This window comes from Heterobasidion irregulare (assembly GCF_000320585.1).
Source record: "Heterobasidion irregulare TC 32-1 unplaced genomic scaffold scaffold_03, whole genome shotgun sequence".
NCBI classification, from domain to species: domain Eukaryota; kingdom Fungi; phylum Basidiomycota; class Agaricomycetes; order Russulales; family Bondarzewiaceae; genus Heterobasidion; species Heterobasidion irregulare.
This window is the reverse complement of record NW_009258199.1, coordinates 688,257-705,791: the sequence shown is the minus strand read 5'-3', so window position 1 is coordinate 705,791 and position 17,535 is coordinate 688,257. Positions and strand designations below refer to the sequence as shown.

Here is a 17,535-nt window from a genome sequence, read left to right as displayed (position 1 = left end):
TTTGCACTTGACCTACCCTCTAGTGCATGTCCAGCAGCTGAGGTAACTATTGGATTCGCGAGGCAAGGTGATGCTGCGCGCCCTGCGCGCTTGCGGCTCTCCCACAGCTTCTACTACCCTTCCCTTACCACCACCACCACCACCACCACCACCACTGTTGCTGCTGTCACTGCATCATGCCCCAAAAGCCGCTGCTCCTCTATTCATGTTTTCGTCTCCGAAGTCACCTCGAAATTGTTGCATTGATTGCTGGGTTCTGCCTTATTCTTGTGTGTAATATCTACTTCTCGTGCTCCATAACTCGTGTTGGCTCCCTAGTGCAAAATGTGCCCATGAATGTGGAACAGATCCTTGCTCACTGTGCCAAGCTGAAGATGATGCCAGATCCACCAGATAACTTCAGTGATCGGGAAGAGTCGGACCGGTGGGAGCACCGGACGAACGCCACGCTCATTCGAAATGCGACGGTTTGGACTGGAGCGTGGAACGGAGAAGAAGTTATTCGCGGGGATGTGTTATTTGATCGGGGGGTTGTCAAAATTGTCGGTCATGTCCCCGAAAAGCTACTCAGAAGAGTTGGGAGATTGACGGTTGTGGAAGCGCATGAGGCTTGGGTCACACCGGGACTGGGTAGGTGGCGTTCTGTTTTTCTCGTTCAATAGCAATAATGATATTCAACCTTTATTGTCGTGCAGTTGATCTCCATTCGCACATTGGAATATTTAGCTGGCCCTCTTTTTCTGGTTTGTGCAATTATTTCTTCTCACACAACCTGCCTTTTATATGGTAAATTTCAAGGGGCATCCGACTTGAATTCGGTCAAGGGCCCTATCCTTCCTTGGCTCCGGAGCATCGATTCTCTCAATACGCATGATGAAAGCGTACGGCTGTTCATCGCAGGCGGCGTGACATCTGCCCAAGTATTGCCAGGCAGCGCGAATGCCATTGGTACGGATTGCTTATGTTTCATACTAATGCAATTTTCCTAATTACTACATAGGTGGTCAATCATTCATGATCAAGCTGCGTCCGACGGTGGAGCGCTCCCCTTCATCTATGATAATTGAGCCTCCATATACATTGAATGACACAGCAGTGGAACCGCATGCTCGGTCACGTTGGCGTCACCTGAAGTAGGGTCTCTGATGATTGCATGGTATGATTCTTACATGACTGAACACACGAGGCAGACAAGCCGCGGGAGAAAATTTAATTGGTTATGGTGGACGTATGGACTCGATGTGGTCCTTTCGTTCTGCGTACGAGCAAGCTCGCCAGATTACGGTAGCGCAGGACGAATATTGCCGTCACGCAGAGGCAGGGCTCTGGGACGTTATCCAGCATAGCTTTTCCGAAAGTCTACAATGGGAGACCCTTATCGATGTGCTTCGAGGACATGTAAAGGTGTGGCTTGCGATTGGCTCTTGTTTCAGTTCTGTGATGTCGTTGAATTTCAGATTGCCCAGCATGCATACGAGGCGACTGATATTGATGCTATAGTTCGAGTGAGTCAATTCATATCCAACATATTTTGGTTATGTGTCTGAATGATAACCTCTATAGTTGGGGAACGAATTCAGGTTTCACACTTCCTCTATCCATCATGCTGCAGAGGCATACCTTGTACCTGATATTCTGAAAAGAGCGTAAGAAGCTCGTGTATGTCTTTTGGTCTCATGATTTTGAATTTACATCTGTAGGTGGGGAGGCCCTCCCATAGTCGCACTTTCCGGAAATAATTACGGGTTAGAATTTTTAACTCGCTTCTATCATAATCTCTTTTTGACATGTTCTATTAGGTATAAACGTGGATCCTACCGCGGCTCTGTCTTTGCACCCCGCATCCTCGCGGACAATGGGATACCTGTTGTAATGAAGGTACTCATGCATGGACTTCCTGTGCTTGTGAAAATTTCTCAAGAAAAAATCATCTACTGCTCCGATTCAGACCGATCACCCTGCGCTCAACGGCCGGTATTTGCTTTACGAAGCCCAACAAGCATATTACTACGGCCTATCTGCACCCCTCGCCCTAGCGTCGGTCACATCCATTCCGGCTTCCGCTGCGGGCCTCGCTCACCGCATTGGCGTCCTACGCACGGGCGCCGACGCCGACGCCGTTCTTTGGGACTCCCATCCTCTGCGTTTCGGTGCAACGCCAGAACGGGTATGGATCGACGGCGCGCTGCAAATACCAGCCGCCGGAGACCCGGTAGATATAGAAAATGGAAAGAAGGGCCGAGAGTGGAATGAAGCCCCGGAGGTGCCAGATTGGACAGAGGAGAGGAAGCAGGCGATCGAGTGGGAAGGATTGCCGCCTCTCGAAGTTGAAGGTGCTACGACGTCGGCGAGGGTCGTGCTGAGGAATGTTTCAGAGATAGTGAGCGTGGTGAGTGGAGAGCATGCTGAGCCTCATGGGGTCGAGGTACGGTGGGATTCGTCCGTGAACGGAAGTGGAGGAACCGTCGTTTTGGAGTCCGGCAAGGTCATCTGTGTGGGTGAGTGTGCCCCTCTGGTGAACACAAACACGGTTGCACGTAGCATCGACTTGCACGGGGGGTGCCTTGCGCCCGCTCTCATCACATTTGGCTCGCCTCTCGGTCTCGAGGAAATTCAGTATGAACGAAGCACGGGCGATGGGTTGCCGCAAGACACTATGTTCAGAGCTTCCTCGCGACTTTTGGGAAACACAATTCTCCGCGCCGCTGATGCGCTCCAGTTCCGAACACGGAATGCTCTGTGCGTGCCTCTTCGCTATATTCTTTCTAGATATATTTTCTGATGATAGGGCTATCTTGCTCGTGTAGCCGCGCGCACCGTGCAGGCGTCACCATTGCCACAGCTGCCACGCACACCACATTTGGGGATTGGATTTTCGCTGGCCTTTCTACCACCTTCCGCACTGGTGCGAAACATGCGCTCGCACGGGGAGCGTTTATCCAGCCCGTATCTGCTCTGCACTATGCCGTCCACCCGCTGAATGCGATTGCATCCGGCTTGCCTTCGATCGGCGTGACGTCTCCGCCGAGTGTAAGCGAGCGGATCACGGCGCTTCGGCGGCTGCTTTTAAGGACCCGTGTCTCCGATACGGGGAAAGAAGAGCTAGGGTATTGGTTCTCACAGGCAGCAGAGGGCCAGATCCCGCTCGTTGTTGATGTCAGTGGCTCAGACGAGATGATGACGCTGATCGCCTTGAAGAAAGAAATCGAGGAGGTAAGGAAGAGTACCATGAAAATGGTATTTGTGGGTGCAGAGGAGGCACATTTATTAGCGAAAGAGATCGGTCTCTATTTTGTTCTATTTTCTCAAGAAAGATGCTGATTTGGAGATCCTTAGGCGAGGTGAGAATAGGTGTCATCCTAGCGCCCCCGCGCCCAGCGCCTACGACGTGGGACAGGCGACAGATGTGCGTGGCCTTGTTTTGTGGGAGAAACCCGGGGTGTACTGATGCGCCACGAACACTGCAATATTCACGCGTCGCTCAAGACTGCCCGGTCCTCCGCTAACGAACGACACAGCCCTTGTGAAGCTTCTGAGACACGGCGTCGTCGTCGGACTCGGTAACACCGAAGCAAGCGCGGCGATACATACGCGTTTTGATCTTGCTTGGGTACGCTTCCCGTTACCTTTCGTCATCTTCATTCTACCCCCCTGGCCTATCGCTCATTCATCTGACCCTGTGCGACACGTAGGCCATGGCTGAGTCTGGAGGACGCATTACAAAAGAGGACGCGATTGCGCTTGCGAGCGTGAATCTTGAGCAACTCCTCGGGATAGTCGACGTACGGACGGGGAATCAGCGAGAAGACAACGCTGCCCAGCGCGATATAGTCGCATATACAGGTGGATGCGTGCTGGATATGGCAGCTAAGGTCGCAGCCGTGGTTTCGCCGGCGAGAGGAGTCGTAGATGTGGTGTGAACGCTTTCGGACGTACGAAGAACTGTTGTAGGGATACTATTACAGATTGCACAGACTGCTAACTATTTAATAAGACATTTGTAACCTCTCTTCCTTACGCGTCCATATGAATTTTCAAAGGACGGTTAGGACCTGTTGCCCGATCCAAGTTTTGCCAGCCTCAAGTTTCTTGAATCCGCGTACGTAGCCTGGCTCGACACATACATATCTCTCCCTGGAAGTAGCGTAAGACAAGATCTCAAAAGGAGAGAAAAACTCACCATCCGCCTTCTTCCATGTCTCCAATTTTGCTGCCTGCCTGTGCTTGAGGGTTCCACACCGTCAGAGTCTTAAACTCTGTCATTCTCACTTCGAGCCCTCCTCCAGGCCAGATGACATGGACCTTGGATGGGGCGTTTTCATAGATCGCATCGGTGAATCGCCTCACGTCAACCTTCTCGCGCTTCTCCTCTTTCAGCGTGTTCTTCGCCGCAGGGTCGGGGTCGGTCTTGTCGATGTAAAACTTGCCCGCGAGAGCAGAGATGGTCACGTCGTTTGCGGGCGCGCGGATGTATGTGTGCAATAGCGCCTGGAACTCAAGGGGGCTCGAGGCGGGGTTCGTGACGTGCAGATCGGTGCTCAGCTGGTGCTCGGCGAGCGTGACGACATATGCGAGCTCAAAGGAGCGGGCGTATACCGCCGCGATGCTCGCGTCAGGCTGGAGAGCTACCACCGGGTCATGCGTCTGGTCAATCTCCACTGCAGGGTGAACGCGGGTCTGCAGGACGCACTGAATCGCACAGAGACGCCCGCGTCATTGTCCATAACGACGGAGTCGAACGCCCACACGGAGTTGCGCGCGAATCCATGCTGGCTGAGCTTGACGTGTTCTGGATGCTCCGGGGCCCCGAAGCAGGGAAAGACGACGGGGATGCCGCCGCGCACGGGCTTGGAACCGTCTAGAGCGGCCTTGGACGAGACAAAGAGGCGTTCAGTCGGGAAGGATCCATCGCTGGCTGGGCTGGCCGCCTTCCACGACGTGACGGTTGCGCCATAGAGCAGAATTTCGGCAGAAGGCCCCTGAGAGATACGGCACGCCGCATCAGGTCAGAATGACGAGGCCGTCGGATTTGAAGTCATCGATGCAAACCTTTGGGTGGTTCAAGGTCACTTTGCTTTGGGTGTTATGGACCGGCATTGTGTGTTTGGATGGCTGTCCAGAGCAGGTTGCAGTTGAACATCTGACTTGGTCGACGGTCGATGGATCGAATCGAGCAGGACGCTTTCACACCGGGCCGAGGGGGCGAATGACATCAGCGCCCCGCTGCCTTGGCTCCCGAGTCACTTAAGAGCCGCCCGAGTCAACATCCGATCTCCTTTCCCTGCTCTCCCCCCTACATCTACGTACACGTCTGCGGATGGACGCTTGCTCAATTGCGAGTCGACTTTTGACTTTGTGTGGTCTTCACCGACTCACTCTCACCGGTCCCTAGCATACCTGCCTTTCATACATACGAATCTTGAACGACATCAAAACCGTACCAGGCAACGACCTTCGCCTTCGTCGCTCGTGGGTTGGCCGTGTCGAGCTGAGCGTACGAGACAGGAGCCTTCTCTCGTTATCGGCGCTCTCCGCGCGTTCATGTGCGGCGATGCCCAGCCACCACCAGATAAATGCGTTCTTTCCCTGTTCACCCATTGATAACATCGCACACTTCATTCGCAGCATGTGTGTGCCGCCGCGCTCACCGATCACCATCGTGGGTGTCAATGGTGTCAATACCTTACACTGCTACATGAATGTCGGTTTCTCGTCGTCTCAAAACTCGTGTGTAGGCCGTGTCGAGCCGGGCGTACGAGACTCGAGTCAGGCGAACTCAAGTTATCGGCGCCCTCCGTGCCTCTGGGCGCGGCGATGCCCAGCCACCTCCAAGCAAATAAGCTAGTTCCTTCTCTATTTCTGATTTCAATGAATATCGTGGACTGCTACTCATCCCTCCCAGGGCAAGTCCGTGGCATTTTTTTTTTGGGAGAACGTCGAGCTCGGGAGCAGTTATTCCAGAGGCTCGTCGCCATGTGGGAATTGCCGTACCCCGGTCTAGTGACCCAGCACTCATTCTGATCTGGACCCTTACGGACCCCATGGGCATCGCAAAAATCGTATGTAGGCCATATCGAGCCAGGGCGTACGAGACGAGGGCTCGTCTTCTCGTTATCGGCGTCCTCCGTGCACGTCCGTGCGCGGCGATACCCAGCCACTACACCAGGCAAAAGCATTTTCTCTTCTCTTTTTCCTTCTCAATCCATGGCATGGCACGCATCTTGATACATGAAGGGTTTTGGTTGCCTTGCTGGGATGCTCGAATTTTTTTGCTTTGTTATCGGAAATGGCACGTCGATTGCTTCCCGTCAAGAGGCACACTATGAGGACCTCACTTCATGTCGTATACACGCAGACATGGCTGTGCAGTCCATCAAGAAGTGCTGTTCGCGAAAGACACAAACATTCGGCGCGCGAGGATGGGGATATAACGCACTAGGTGCGTCTTCCTCTCCCCTTCCCATGCGCACAGCATTCACTCAATTCGCGCCAATGTAAAGATCCCGGAACACTTTTGCGACAGGAAACGGAATAGTCCGAGTGCTTCAAATTGCTATCGAGAGGGAGACTCAGGCGTCCTCTCTACGTGTGTCCATCGCTCTACAGCCTGCGGTGTGGGTTTGCAGCGCATGGTTATTCGAGCCAGGAGCGTATCGAAGCCCTCGTCCCTTTTTGGGAGCCAAAGCCTCTAGTCGCACTGTCGCACGCGTCGCGACCGATCCGCGCGCTGTAGCGTATCCGTTGGCCGCGTCGAGTCGGGGCCCACGAGGCGAGACGAGCGCTCGTCCCGCTCGGGTCCAGCGAATAGGAGCTGGCCGTCGTTGCTGGCCTGCAGGGCCATCGACGGCGCTCGCTATCGGGGCCCCTCCGTGCACGTATACGTGCGCGGCGATGCACAGCAGCCTCTCAACGCACGGACGAACGAGCAAGCACTCGATCACCTGATGGGATGGGGTGCCCCCTCACTGTGTCGGCCTCCCGCGTCTGGCTATATACGTATGTCATCGAGGCTCTGGCCTGCGCAGCAATGCGTACGTGCGTGTAGGACGCGTCGACCGGGGCGTACGAGGCGGGGGTTGTCCCGGCCCCACCCCGGCGCAGGGATGATTGGACGCGCAGGCACCCTTCGCTATCGGCGCCCTCCGTGCGCAATGCACGGCGGCGTGGCTGAGCCACGACCCCAGGCACACACTTTCTTTTTTGTCTTTCTCTCGGGAAAGAAAGGGTGTTCAAGGCGGGGGCTGGGGATCGCTGACCCAGGTCAGGTCTGTTGCAGCTCGCGGGCTGTGGTGCGCAGCGACCGTGCCGTGATTGCGGGCCTGCCTGCGCGATCCCATGCAGTCCGCGAGGGCGGGGACATCGCGCGCCGAATGCTGTCTTGCGCATGCTCGGTAGAGTCTGTGGGAGAGGGAGGTTGCTGGGACTCCAGGTGGGTTGTAACGGCTCTCATGTTTGATTCGTTATGTTGACAGACGATAGTTTAGAGACAATTCGCTGCGTAATGTATCGCGCGCCGAGCGCGCGATTTTTCGAGTCTGGAATCGGTATGCAACTCCTTGGTTCACGCTTCTACTGTTCCTAACAGACGAACGGTAGATATCCCGCGCAGGCTTGGGTTCGCACAGGAGCGTGAGATGGAGGAGGGCGTGAGTGCATGGACGGCTTGAGGAAGGGTATCGGGGATGGGCACGAGGAGGTGGAGAGTTGCTATTAGCAGTTGATTGTCCAAAAACCTCACCATTTGGTGCAATGGCACACCGCTTGGGCGATTGACGAGAAAACGACAGGACACGACGGCAATAAGAGGACGCGCGAACCTGCTATGTGACACCGTGTGCGCGAAGGTCCGTAGGCCGTCATGCGGTGCCGACGCCGAGGAGAGCGGCGCCGGTGCGGATGCCGCGACCGCGGTTCGCGACGAGGCTGATGGCGAGGCAGCTGACGAGGAAGCCTGTGAAGCTGTGTCGGAGCGTCAGCGCGCGTGCGCGCGCTCCGGAAGGCAAAGTGGACAGGCGGGGGGAGACACGCACCGGAAGAAGGCGACGCGCGAGAGCGAGCGCTCTTCGGCGGGCGAGCGGGACGAGGCGAAGATGGCGCGGAGGACGGCGGGGGTGACGGGCATGCGGCTGGACAGCGACGCCGGGGGAGGAGGCGCGGGCGGGAGCGGCGGTGCGCGCGCGCCTGCGCCTGTGGCACCTGCGCCGACGCCTGTGGCTGGCCCCGCGGCGGCGGCGGCGGCAAGGGCGGAGAAGGAGGAGGGCTGGGTGGCGAGGCGGGTGGTGGAGAGGGTGGGGGTGGTGATGAAGGCGGCGGGGGTGACGGTGCTGGTGGACGCGGCGAGGGTCGGGGTGGAGCCCGAGCCCGAGCCCGAGCCCGAGCCTGAGCCCGAGCCTGAGTCGGAGGTGGAGGTGGGGGGAGAGACGGAGCCGAGGGTGGAGGACGTCGAGGATGGCATCGTGGTCCGCGTCTGTCTGTCTGGCAGCTGGCTGCTCTCCGCCTCTGATGGCGTACCAGTACGAGTACACTGCTCGGCTATCTCCGGCCGACCTTCCGTCTTCCATGATGGATCGCGCACGTATTACCGACCGAAACCTTGCGCGCAAGCTCAAGCTCACGCCCACGCTCGCGCCTTCTCCCGAACGTTGACCGCACCAGCGACGTCAAGCTAATCACCGACCGGTGCATCGACGCGCCAGACGCGCTCGTTCTTGACTGACACGCGCGGTCGTCCAATCTCCCTCGCCGTGGCCTCTGCGCCTCTGCGCCTCTGCGACCCATATCCATCCGTCCTGCGCTTTGCGTCACAGAGCGGCGGCGACAGCAGCTGCAGGTCTACTTGCGAACCGCGAGGCAGCTCTTCGCCGCTTCTATTTCCTGTCCATTTGACGCCGCTCGTCTACACCGGCGATACGCGCGACAAACGCGACGAACGCGACCGCTATTATTGTCTCTGTTCCGAGGCCATCCTCAACACCGCGCTCGCACGCATCCATATGCGACTGATAGGCGTCTGACGAGCCCGATCTGTGCTCCCAGGCTCCACCGCACACAACCCTTCTTCGCGCTGCTGCGCCGGCGGCAGCGCGGCCTGCTTCGTCTGCGGCGAACGTCCATCCCCATCGTCCGTCCGTCCGTCTTTTGCCTTTTGCTTTTCGGTTTTCGGTTTTCGGTTTCGGCCTTCCCACTTCGTTCCGTCCCAATTCACATCTGATTTCACGTTCACGTTCCATTCCATCGCGTCTACCTCGTCTCGTCGCGCGGGATCGCGCCAGCGCGCACCCGCATCGATCGCGACCCCTATCACTGTTCTGGCACCTCGCCTGCTCGCGCGGATCCGCTCGTCATCGTCGGCGCTCGCGCCGCCGTCGACGGCTGTCGACCCACGCCCTGAAGGCGCGCGCCCGCACCTGCACACGCAAACCCTATCCATGCTCTATGTTCTACGCGCCGACGCGTGCCGATCGCCGATCGGCGCATCGCGCATCGTGCATCGTGCATCGGGGACCTGGCAGGCGCGTTGGCGCGCCGTAGCAGTCCGGACGCCGGACAGGAAGGGCAGAAGCTCCTTCGCAGCCTCCCGCGCGCCTCGGCGCGTCCTCGTCGCGCGTACATATTTCTTCAACCGCGCAGTCGCGCGCATAGAATGGACCTGTCAACCCACACCCGCGCGCACGCACCGACTGCGTGTGCTCCTCGCACCGAGCGCGCGCGACCGATGCGGGCTAGCCTGCGCCGCGCGCACGACCACCAACGCCCACGGTCCTGCGTTCGCCTCGGGCGCGCGCGCCTCGTGAAGAGCAGGAGCCCAGGCGGGCGATATTGCGGTGCGTGGCGAGCCCTGCGCGGTGCGGTGCGGTGCGGTGCGGTGCAATGCAATGCAATGCAATGCAATGCAAGGTGCACGGTGCACGGTTCGGGCGCGTTTCCAGGCGAGATGCGCCGTGCGGAGATGGGAGGGGGACGTGTGGGTTTCGAGCGTGTGCGGCGCGAGTACGGTGCGCCTCTGCTTTTGTTTTTATGCGTCGCGTCGCGTTGCTTTTTTTTCTATTGTCTATTGTTGCGCCTCGTGCGCGTCCTGTGGCGCATGGGCGCCAGAGGCGCCGCGCGCCGCGTGAACCGAGGTCTTTGACTGTATGTCATCGTATGCGGAAGTTCTTTAATTTTTATTTGTATTTTTTATTTTTGGTCGTCCGGTTTGGGATGGACAGATGGGTGGGTGAGGAGTGCCGGTGCGATGCCGAGAGGAGGGTGTGTGGTGTTGGAGATGATGTCGGTGGCGGCCCACGATGCTGATGCGCCACCACCACCGTCAACACCACCACCACCGCAGCAGTGGGAGCAGCAGCAACGAGGACCCGGGACGGCGCCGTGGTGTGCGTGCTCTGACTCTGACTCTGGCGATTTTCGCTCCAGGTATCATGACGGCTTTATCCTTTCTCTGATCGCCATGTTCGCGATTCAATTAAAAAAATCGGGCGCGCCCTGGGATCTGGGATCTGAGCGGCTGCGCGGTCTCTGCGGCGGGACGCCGGGTTGCTTGTTGTTTTCGGTATTTTCAAATCTGGGCGTCCATTTCGCGCCCCCACCCCCCCGTCTTTGGGTTGGCTGGACAGAGAGAGAGGGTAACAGGGTGGGAGACATGAGACATAGATTGGAGTGAGACGGGCGCTGCCTGGCGCCCGCCGGCGCGCGCTCGAAGATCCCGATGCGACGGCCCCTCTATATGCGGCTATGGTGCGGTGCGGTGCGGTGCGGCAGCGGTATAGTATACTGTAAGTACGGTAGAGGTTGCGGCCTGTTGGATTGGGGGCCGCGGCTGCGGTTGGGGGGTGGAGCGCGCGGACGAGGGACGCGGATGCGGAGCTGGGTGCGGTTTGGGTCGGGTCGGGCGTCGGGTTGGGTCGGGCCGCGGCGCTTGTGGCGAGGCGTGCGGGTTGCCATGGTCGTCGACGTGCTTTGGGGGGTGGGGGTACTTTGCTGGGCGGGGTCGGGCGTTCTGTGGCTGTTTTGAACGTGAGGGTCGAGCGCTGAATGTCGATTTAGATTCCGGGGTGGGGGTGTGGGGGCAGGAAGGAAGGGAGGGGAGAGGGCGGGTGCGGCACTGCGGGAGGAGGAAGGGCGGGGCGAGGGTTTCCTGTCGCGTCGAGTCGTGTCCTGTGCGCGCGCTTCGAATTCGATGCCAATGTCGTTCGCAGCCGGGACCTTCCTTTCTGAGAAGACAGATAGACGTACGGGGGAGGGCGAGCCGGTGACAGGTGGGTGGGTGGGTGGAAAGCGTGGGTGACGCGCGGGACGTGTGTCTCGGAATGTTTTTGCATGGCGTGCAGTAGTGTGAGACGAGCTGAGTTTAGCGTGCGACGGGGTGGACGACGCGGCGGGCGAGGCGGGCAGCGGGAGGGGGAGGCCGAAAGGTGGCCATAGAGCGCTGGGGCCGGGCCGAGGGCTGCCGAGGGTGATCGTCGGGAACGGGGCGGTGGCGGGTGCGGTGCAGGAGCAGTGCTCGGCGGGACGGAACGATCTCGATGGGACGGCGTCGAGGGAGGGCCACGTGACCGCGGCGAGGGGGGTGTAGTGATGGGGGCCGCTGGATGACGGGTGTGTGTGTGGAGCGTGGGACGGGGAAAGAGAGGGGGAGGGGATGGGAACGGGAGTGCGTGTCGGGCCAGGGGGAGGCGGATGGCGTAAGCCGGGCTCTATAATAGACCACGCAGGCCGCTTGCACGACCAGGCGCACACAGCCAGGCGCGGTGCGTCCTCACACAGCTGCCATGACTGTCCTGCGACGTCCTTGACAGCCAAGTCCTCGCTCGCCACAACAATGCAGGTCCTCCCCTCGCCGTCGCCGTCGCCGTCGCCCTCGTCCCCGCCCGCCCGTCCCCGCCCCGTCCTCTCCTTCACCCCGCTCACCCCCATCGTCTCCCCGCCCTCCACGCCCCCCAACGACCTGTCCCCGCCCCGTCCGTTCTTTCCCCCCGCCGCCCTCGCCGCCCTCTCTGCCCTCCCGCCCTCGCCCTCGCTCTCCTCATCCTCCTCCTCCACCTCCACCGCCGACGACGCCCTCTCCTCCTCGGGCTCGTCCTCCGCCGCGTCCTTCAAATCCGTGCCCTCCTCCCGCAGCCTCGCCCCACACCACGAGCGCTCCGCCCGTCCCCCACCAGACACCCCCACCGCCCCCGCCGTCCCACCCTCGACGTCTGCGCTGTCGCATTCCAGCACACACGCCTCCACCTCCGCCTTCCCGCCCTCCGCCTCCACCTCCACACACACCTCCACATTCACAGCCAACTCCACCTCCTCGTCCACCGTATCCCCGTCCGCGTCCACGTCCGCGTCCACCCCGACGCCCCTCCAGACCCCCGCATGGATCACAGTCCCCCCGACGCCCCCGCCAAAGTTCCTCCCCCGCTTCCCAGCCACCGCCGCCCCCGACGACAACGAACACGCATACCCCCCAACCCGCCGCCGCACCCACCCCCACCCGCGCCCCGCCTCCCTCGCCCTCCCGCCCTACTACCCCGCGCACGCGCGCGATCGCGACGACACCAGCACAGGCGGCACGCACGCGGCCCTCGCGCGCGCACGCACGTTCGTCGCACCCCGCCGGCGCGACTCGGACCCGGACCCGCCGGTCCACAGGCACCCACACCCACGCCCACACCCGTACCCACTCGCGCACGCGCCCCGCCCTGACCCCGACCTCGCGCCCGCCCGCCGCCGCATGTCGCTCCCCGCGGACCCCCAGAAGCCGCTCCCTGCGCTGCCCCCGCCGTCCCCAGCCCAGGCGGGCGCCCCGCCGTCCGCATTCAGGCTCGCGGGTACCCTCGGGGCGCCGCACGAGCCGGCGCTCGGCGGGTCGGGGCGGCGCGCGTTCGAGCAGGAGAGAGACAGGGAGAGGGAGCGCGAGAGGAGCGGTGGCGCGGGTTGGGGGGCGACTGGGGGCCGAAGGCTGTTTCATTTTGAGGCGGACGGAGACGGGGACGGCGTGTCGGACGAGGGGGAGGCGCAGGTCGCGCCGCCTGTGGGCGGCGACGCTGGGGCACAGGTCGTGCCCGTGACCGCCATCACTTCTACTACGACGACGACCGAGCAGGAGGCCAAGGCCAAGATCAAGCCGAGCAGGGGCGCCGTGCGACGCTACCACGCGCTCGTCGAGCTGCTCACCACCGAAGTCGGCTACCTCGTCGACCTCCGCGCGATGGTCACGGTCAGTCCCCCCGCCCTCCCCTCTGCTCTCCTTGTCGCCTCCCGCGCTGACTCCCACGCTCCGGCCCGCGCCCCGTCGACGCAACACAGGTGTACCTGCACCAGCTCGCGCTGCTCGCCTCCGCCCGCCCGCTCCCGCTCCCGCTCCTGTCGCCCTCGCGCTCGTCCAGCTTCGCCCTCGCGGGGGCCCCCGCACCCGGCGCGCCGTCCAAGCCCGCGCGCGCGGCGACGGTGCCCGCGCGCCGCCGCGGGCGCATGAATGCGGACAAGGACGCGGCGGGGCCGCGCGCGGGCGCGGGCGAGGCGGACCATGAGGCCCCGACGGACGACGGACACGCGCCGCACCCACCCAAAGACAAGGACAAGGACAGGCAGGAGAGGGAGGCGGAGCAAGAGCCCGCGGGCGGCGTGCAGGCCAGCGCGGCGCGACTGCTTGCGACGCACGAGGCGTTCGTGGCGCGCTTGCGGGCTGCGCTCGCGCCCGTTGGGTTCCCGGTCGTGCCGGAGCGGGTTGTGCGGCGGGAGCGCGCGGGAGTCGGTGTCGGGGCGGGTGCAGGAGTGGGCGGGGAAGGGGGGGAGAAGGGCGCGGCGGAGGGGGAGGGCGCGATGCGCGTGTTGGAGAGGGCGATCGTGGAGGTGACGACGACGTTCACGACCCAGGTGCGCGTGCCTCTTCTTGTGCGCCGGCGCGGATCGCTCACCCCCCCCTCTTCGTGGCGTCGCGCGCAGGCGGCGCTGTTCAATGTGTACGAGGACTTCTGCGCGGACCACTTTGCAACGCTCGAGCTCGTGCACGGCCTCCAGAGCCGGCACCCCGCCGAGTGGGACGCGTTCGAGCGCCGCTGCGCGCGGCTCGTGTCCGACATGCTCCTCGCGGGCGACCCCGAACACGGGCGCGCGCAGGACCCAGAGGGGCGTGCGGACGAGGTAGAGAAGGACCCGGACGTGGAGCGGGCGAAGGACGCCGCCAAGGACAACAAGGAGAAGGACAAGGAGAAGGACAAGGCGGACGGGTGGGGGAGGAGGAGGGAGAACAGGAAGCGCGCAAAGGTGGCGCAGACGGAGGCGCGCACGGAGCGCAGGCACTCGATGTCGTCCCTCGTCGGCAGCGCCGCGAGCCACCCGCGCGCCGTCTCGCCCGTGCGCTCGACGCTGAACCTCAAGTCCCCCGTTAGCGCAGCCGCCGCCGCCGACCGCGCGCCCGGGGACGCGAGCACGGGCAAAGACAAGGCGGGCAAGCAGCCGCACCCGCGCGAGCGCAGCGCGCCGCTCCCGCGCCTGCAGTTCATGGACTACCTCATCAAGCCCGCGCAGCGCATCTGCAAGTACCCGCTCCTCCTCGACGCGCTCCTCCAGACGCCGCCCGCGCCCGCGCCCGCCCCGCGCGGCGCCCCAGGCACGCGGCGGGATAGCGCGGCGCGGCTCGCGGGCCTCGCGGGGCCGGACGTCGTCGTCGCGAGCGCGGCGCAGGCGATGCGGCACGTCGCGGCGCTCGTGGACCGCGCGCAGGTCGCGCACGAAAGGCACGTCGCGTCGGCGCGCATCGCGGCGCGGCTCGTCGCGCCGCAGGGTGCCGCGGCGCCCGCGGTCCCGTTCGTGCGCGCGCTGGGCGCCGCGGCGATGGTGGGTGCGCTGGACGTGGTGCACCACCACCGGCTGTGTGCGCTCGAGACGGGCGCGGTCAAGGCGAAGTATCTCGGCGCGTTTTTGTACGCGGGCGGGGGCGGGGGCGGGGGCGGGTACATCGTGCTCGCGAAGGCCGTGCGCGGGCGGTACGAGCTGCGGCACTGGTTCGCGCTGACGGCGTTTGCGGTCGTGGACCCGCACGAGGACGACTGTGAGTTTTGCGTGTGGCCGCTGCGGCGTCGGGCGTGCTCGCTGACGGCGTTTGTTTGTTGGTGGGCAGCGCTGCTCACCAACTCGATCCGGCTGTACGGCCACGGGCACGAGTTCGAGCTCGGCGCGTCGTGCGAGGAGGAAAAGGCGATCTGGCTTGCGGCGCTACGCGACGTCGCCGTCGCGGACACGCGCTGGCCGGACGCCGTCGAGCCCCCGTCGAGCCTCCTCGCGGACGCGGGCCACGCCGCCGAGAACGCCGCCGCCGCGCCTCCCAACGTGCCGCCCCCGGACGACGCCGGCGGCGCGCTGCCCGTCTCTGCCTTTGAAGAGGGCGACGCTCGCCGCCCGCCGCTGAGCGTGCAGACGCAGCACCTGCACCCGCACCCGCACTCGTATCCGCATCCGCAGCCGCTCTCGCCGATCGACCGGCCCGTGCTGCATAGACCGACGCGCCCGACGCTCCGCACCGACTTTCCCGCGCACTTGCACTCGCAGGCGCAGCAGCAGCAAGTACAACAGCAGCAACAGCAACAGCAACAGCAGCAACAACAGCAGCAGGGGAGCTACGGCACATCGTCCGCAGCGCTGCCCCCGAGCCGGCGCTCCTCGACGGCATCCGTCAAGGCGTTCTTCTCCGCGTCGCCCGACTCGGCGCTGCTCGTGCACAAGTCGAGCCCGCAGGCGCGCGCGGAGGTCGACGCGCAGCTGCAGGACGTGTTCGACCCCGCGTGCCTGCGCGTGCGCCGCGCGGCCGAGGCGCGCCGCCCCGGGAGCCTCTTCTCGAACCTCAAGGACGGCCAGCTGTTCTCGGGCGCGTCCGCCGGCGTCGGCGTCGGCGGCGCGATGGGCATCGCCGCGCGCAATCGCCTCACGAAGCGCGAGAGCGTGCTCGTGCGCAGGAAGAAGAGCTGCGTCGATCTGGGGAACGTCGACGAGGGCGGAGGCGTCAGCGGTGGCGGTGGCGGTGGTGGCGGTGGCGGCGGGGAGATGGGCGCGCCGCTCCCCGTCCCGGCGCGCACGCGCAAGGGGAACAGGAAGGGCCTACGCCTACCGCTCGAGCCGGTGAAGATCGTCGACGCGCCTAGCCTGGCGGCCGCGACGGCCGGCACCGGCGGCGAGGACGGGCTCCTCCCGCACAGCCCGGAGCTCATGCTCGACTCGCCGACGCCGCTCTCGCAGTGCTCCTCCGCCACGGGCTCGCACGGCGGCTCGGGCGCGGCGAGCCCCGCCGCCGCGGACGGCGCGGCGCACAGCTGCGAGGGCGCGCTGCAAGGGCGCCCGGGGGACTCGCTCCACCTGCTCGGCGTGCCCGCCCGCGCGCCGCAGCGCTCGCGCTCGATGATCGACAATGTCCGCGGGTTCTTCCAGCCCGTGCCCGCGCCGCCCCCACGCGCGGTGTCCATATCGCGCCTGCCCACGTCCCCCGCGCTCCCGCGCATGCGCATGAATCTAGAGACCCCGGCCACGCCTGGTATAGCGCAGAGCCAGCCGTCGACGACGCCGACTGCGATCACGACACCGACGCCTACGCCGACACCGACCGCGCTGGACGGGCTGAAGCGCCGCTGGCGCCAGTCTCTGCGCCATCGCGTGCAGAGCGAGCCCGGCGATGACCTGCGCACGCCGCGCGTCACCGTCACCGCCGAGCCCAACGAGCGCGCGCGCGAAGCGAACCGGCACACCTGGCACACGGCGAGCGACGCCTTGGCGAGCGGCGGCGGGGGCGGGGGCGGAGGAGAAGGAGAGGGGTCCAGCGCGAGCACGAGCCGGAGCACGAGCAACAGCCGGAGCAACAGCACGAGCCGCCACTCCGTCTTTGATTTCCACTCGATCCCCGTGCGGCACCGCTCCATGTTCTCTGCGTCGCCGACGTACGCGCGCCGGGAGCACGACGCGGGGACTGTGCGCGCTGCGTCCGCGGCGGGGGAGGAGGAGGGCCTGACTGACCTCCCGGCGTCGTACTCGAAGAAGTCAACGCTGCGGGGCCTGTTCTCGTTCGCGCGCTCGGGCTCCACGACGAACCTCGCGCAGGCGAAGGCGCCGACGTGAACATACACGATATCATTCCCGTTCGTTTCTTATTCCGTTTCTTTCGTTTCTTTATTCCTGGTCGGATCGCCGACGACGTAATCTTTATCCTACTGTGTTCCTTTTCTTGTCCCATGCGCGCGCACTGCGTCTTTTGCGCCCGAAGTCTATTAGTGCCTAGTAGTTATTATCTCGCATTTTTTATATCCCCATGTTCCTGTCATTATCATTTTCCCGTGTCCCCTTCCCTCCCAACCATGCCCCTTCCCAAGCCCCCATCCAGCCACGAGCATTTCTCGGCCCACACCACCTTCCCTCCCCCCACTATATTTCCCGGTTGTCCTCTATTTTTTTCTTATAACTTCCGTGTGCCTTCGTATCCCATGTACCACGTACGCCGTTTCTCCGTCTCCGTCTTCTTCTTGCAGCCATGTCCCTCTTCCATTCATACACAGCCTCGGTTTG

General features: G+C 63.0%; 10 protein-coding genes across 10 annotated transcripts; 5 read left to right on the top strand and 5 right to left on the bottom strand.

Annotated features, from left to right (window-relative positions):
- Positions 1 to 332: 332 nt before the first annotated feature.
- On the top strand, positions 333 to 4,010 carry HETIRDRAFT_472119 (uncharacterized protein; the record flags this gene model as incomplete). The annotated part of the gene is made up of 14 exons (XM_009545264.1): positions 333 to 630; positions 696 to 743; positions 799 to 948; positions 1,001 to 1,133; positions 1,191 to 1,404; positions 1,458 to 1,505; positions 1,564 to 1,646; positions 1,701 to 1,745; positions 1,800 to 1,878; positions 1,949 to 2,739; positions 2,808 to 3,283; positions 3,337 to 3,406; positions 3,487 to 3,610; positions 3,693 to 4,010. 14 exons carry the CDS (start codon positions 333 to 335, stop codon positions 3,918 to 3,920), a joined length of 2,787 nt encoding a protein of 928 aa, XP_009543559.1. The 3' UTR covers positions 3,921 to 4,010.
- Positions 4,011 to 4,034: 24 nt separating this feature from the next.
- On the bottom strand, positions 4,035 to 5,097 carry HETIRDRAFT_313448 (uncharacterized protein; the record flags this gene model as incomplete). The annotated part of the gene is made up of 4 exons (XM_009545263.1): positions 4,035 to 4,134; positions 4,181 to 4,625; positions 4,691 to 4,979; positions 5,050 to 5,097. The coding sequence occupies 4 exons, from the start codon at positions 5,095 to 5,097 to the stop codon at positions 4,035 to 4,037; spliced, it is 882 nt and encodes a 293-aa protein (XP_009543558.1).
- A 195-nt stretch (positions 5,098 to 5,292) lies between these two features.
- HETIRDRAFT_432879 (uncharacterized protein) lies at positions 5,293 to 7,782 on the top strand. The gene is made up of 7 exons (XM_009545260.1): positions 5,293 to 5,335; positions 5,393 to 5,844; positions 5,909 to 6,132; positions 6,356 to 6,439; positions 6,501 to 7,429; positions 7,480 to 7,544; positions 7,597 to 7,782. The coding sequence occupies exons 1-5, from the start codon at positions 5,318 to 5,320 to the stop codon at positions 6,533 to 6,535; spliced, it is 813 nt and encodes a 270-aa protein (XP_009543555.1). The 5' UTR covers positions 5,293 to 5,317; the 3' UTR covers positions 6,536 to 7,429; positions 7,480 to 7,544; positions 7,597 to 7,782.
- Positions 5,936 to 7,781, bottom strand: HETIRDRAFT_408124 (uncharacterized protein). The gene is made up of 4 exons (XM_009545261.1): positions 7,597 to 7,781; positions 7,485 to 7,544; positions 6,501 to 7,429; positions 5,936 to 6,439 (listed from the first exon to the last, which is right to left on the bottom strand). Exons 1-3 carry the CDS (start codon positions 7,739 to 7,741, stop codon positions 7,230 to 7,232), a joined length of 405 nt encoding a protein of 134 aa, XP_009543556.1. The 5' UTR covers positions 7,742 to 7,781; the 3' UTR covers positions 5,936 to 6,439; positions 6,501 to 7,229.
- HETIRDRAFT_408125 (uncharacterized protein) lies at positions 6,634 to 6,841 on the bottom strand (the record flags this gene model as incomplete). The annotated part of the gene is made up of 2 exons (XM_009545262.1): positions 6,634 to 6,727; positions 6,777 to 6,841. 2 exons carry the CDS (start codon positions 6,839 to 6,841, stop codon positions 6,634 to 6,636), a joined length of 159 nt encoding a protein of 52 aa, XP_009543557.1.
- Positions 7,783 to 7,856: 74 nt separating the features above from the next.
- HETIRDRAFT_449443 (uncharacterized protein) lies at positions 7,857 to 8,455 on the bottom strand (the record flags this gene model as incomplete). The annotated part of the gene is made up of 2 exons (XM_009545259.1): positions 7,857 to 7,959; positions 8,031 to 8,455. The coding sequence occupies 2 exons, from the start codon at positions 8,453 to 8,455 to the stop codon at positions 7,857 to 7,859; spliced, it is 528 nt and encodes a 175-aa protein (XP_009543554.1).
- Positions 8,456 to 8,502: 47 nt separating this feature from the next.
- Positions 8,503 to 9,794, top strand: HETIRDRAFT_449442 (uncharacterized protein; the record flags this gene model as incomplete). Its single annotated transcript, XM_009545258.1, has 2 exons — positions 8,503 to 8,641; positions 9,037 to 9,794. 2 exons carry the CDS (start codon positions 8,503 to 8,505, stop codon positions 9,792 to 9,794), a joined length of 897 nt encoding a protein of 298 aa, XP_009543553.1.
- A 473-nt stretch (positions 9,795 to 10,267) lies between these two features.
- Positions 10,268 to 10,660, top strand: HETIRDRAFT_449441 (uncharacterized protein; the record flags this gene model as incomplete). Its single annotated transcript, XM_009545257.1, has 2 exons — positions 10,268 to 10,371; positions 10,414 to 10,660. The coding sequence occupies 2 exons, from the start codon at positions 10,268 to 10,270 to the stop codon at positions 10,658 to 10,660; spliced, it is 351 nt and encodes a 116-aa protein (XP_009543552.1).
- A 59-nt stretch (positions 10,661 to 10,719) lies between these two features.
- On the bottom strand, positions 10,720 to 11,770 carry HETIRDRAFT_449440 (uncharacterized protein; the record flags this gene model as incomplete). The annotated part of the gene is made up of 2 exons (XM_009545256.1): positions 10,720 to 11,715; positions 11,762 to 11,770. 2 exons carry the CDS (start codon positions 11,768 to 11,770, stop codon positions 10,720 to 10,722), a joined length of 1,005 nt encoding a protein of 334 aa, XP_009543551.1.
- A 48-nt stretch (positions 11,771 to 11,818) lies between these two features.
- HETIRDRAFT_457874 (uncharacterized protein) lies at positions 11,819 to 17,091 on the top strand (the record flags this gene model as incomplete). Its single annotated transcript, XM_009545255.1, has 3 exons — positions 11,819 to 13,237; positions 13,294 to 15,040; positions 15,110 to 17,091. 3 exons carry the CDS (start codon positions 11,819 to 11,821, stop codon positions 17,089 to 17,091), a joined length of 5,148 nt encoding a protein of 1,715 aa, XP_009543550.1.
- Positions 17,092 to 17,535: the final 444 nt, after the last annotated feature.

Excerpts from the sequence above, each read along its gene's own strand:
- HETIRDRAFT_432879 (XM_009545260.1), top strand. Across the intron at positions 5,845-5,908 it reads ACCTCCAAGCAAATAAGCTA|TCCGTGGCATTTTTTTTTTG; the intron begins GTTCCTTCTCTA and ends TCCCAGGGCAAG. Across the intron at positions 6,133-6,355 it reads TATCGGCGTCCTCCGTGCAC|ACATGGCTGTGCAGTCCATC; the intron begins GTCCGTGCGCGG and ends GTATACACGCAG.
- HETIRDRAFT_408124 (XM_009545261.1), bottom strand. The coding sequence starts at position 7,741 with ATGGTGAGGTTTTTGGACAATCAACTGCTAATAGCAACTCTCCACCTC. Across the intron at positions 7,545-7,596 it reads CCCAAGCCTGCGCGGGATAT|CGATTCCAGACTCGAAAAAT; the intron begins CTACCGTTCGTC and ends GGAGTTGCATAC. Across the intron at positions 7,430-7,484 it reads CATTACGCAGCGAATTGTCT|CTGGAGTCCCAGCAACCTCC; the intron begins CTAAACTATCGT and ends GTTACAACCCAC.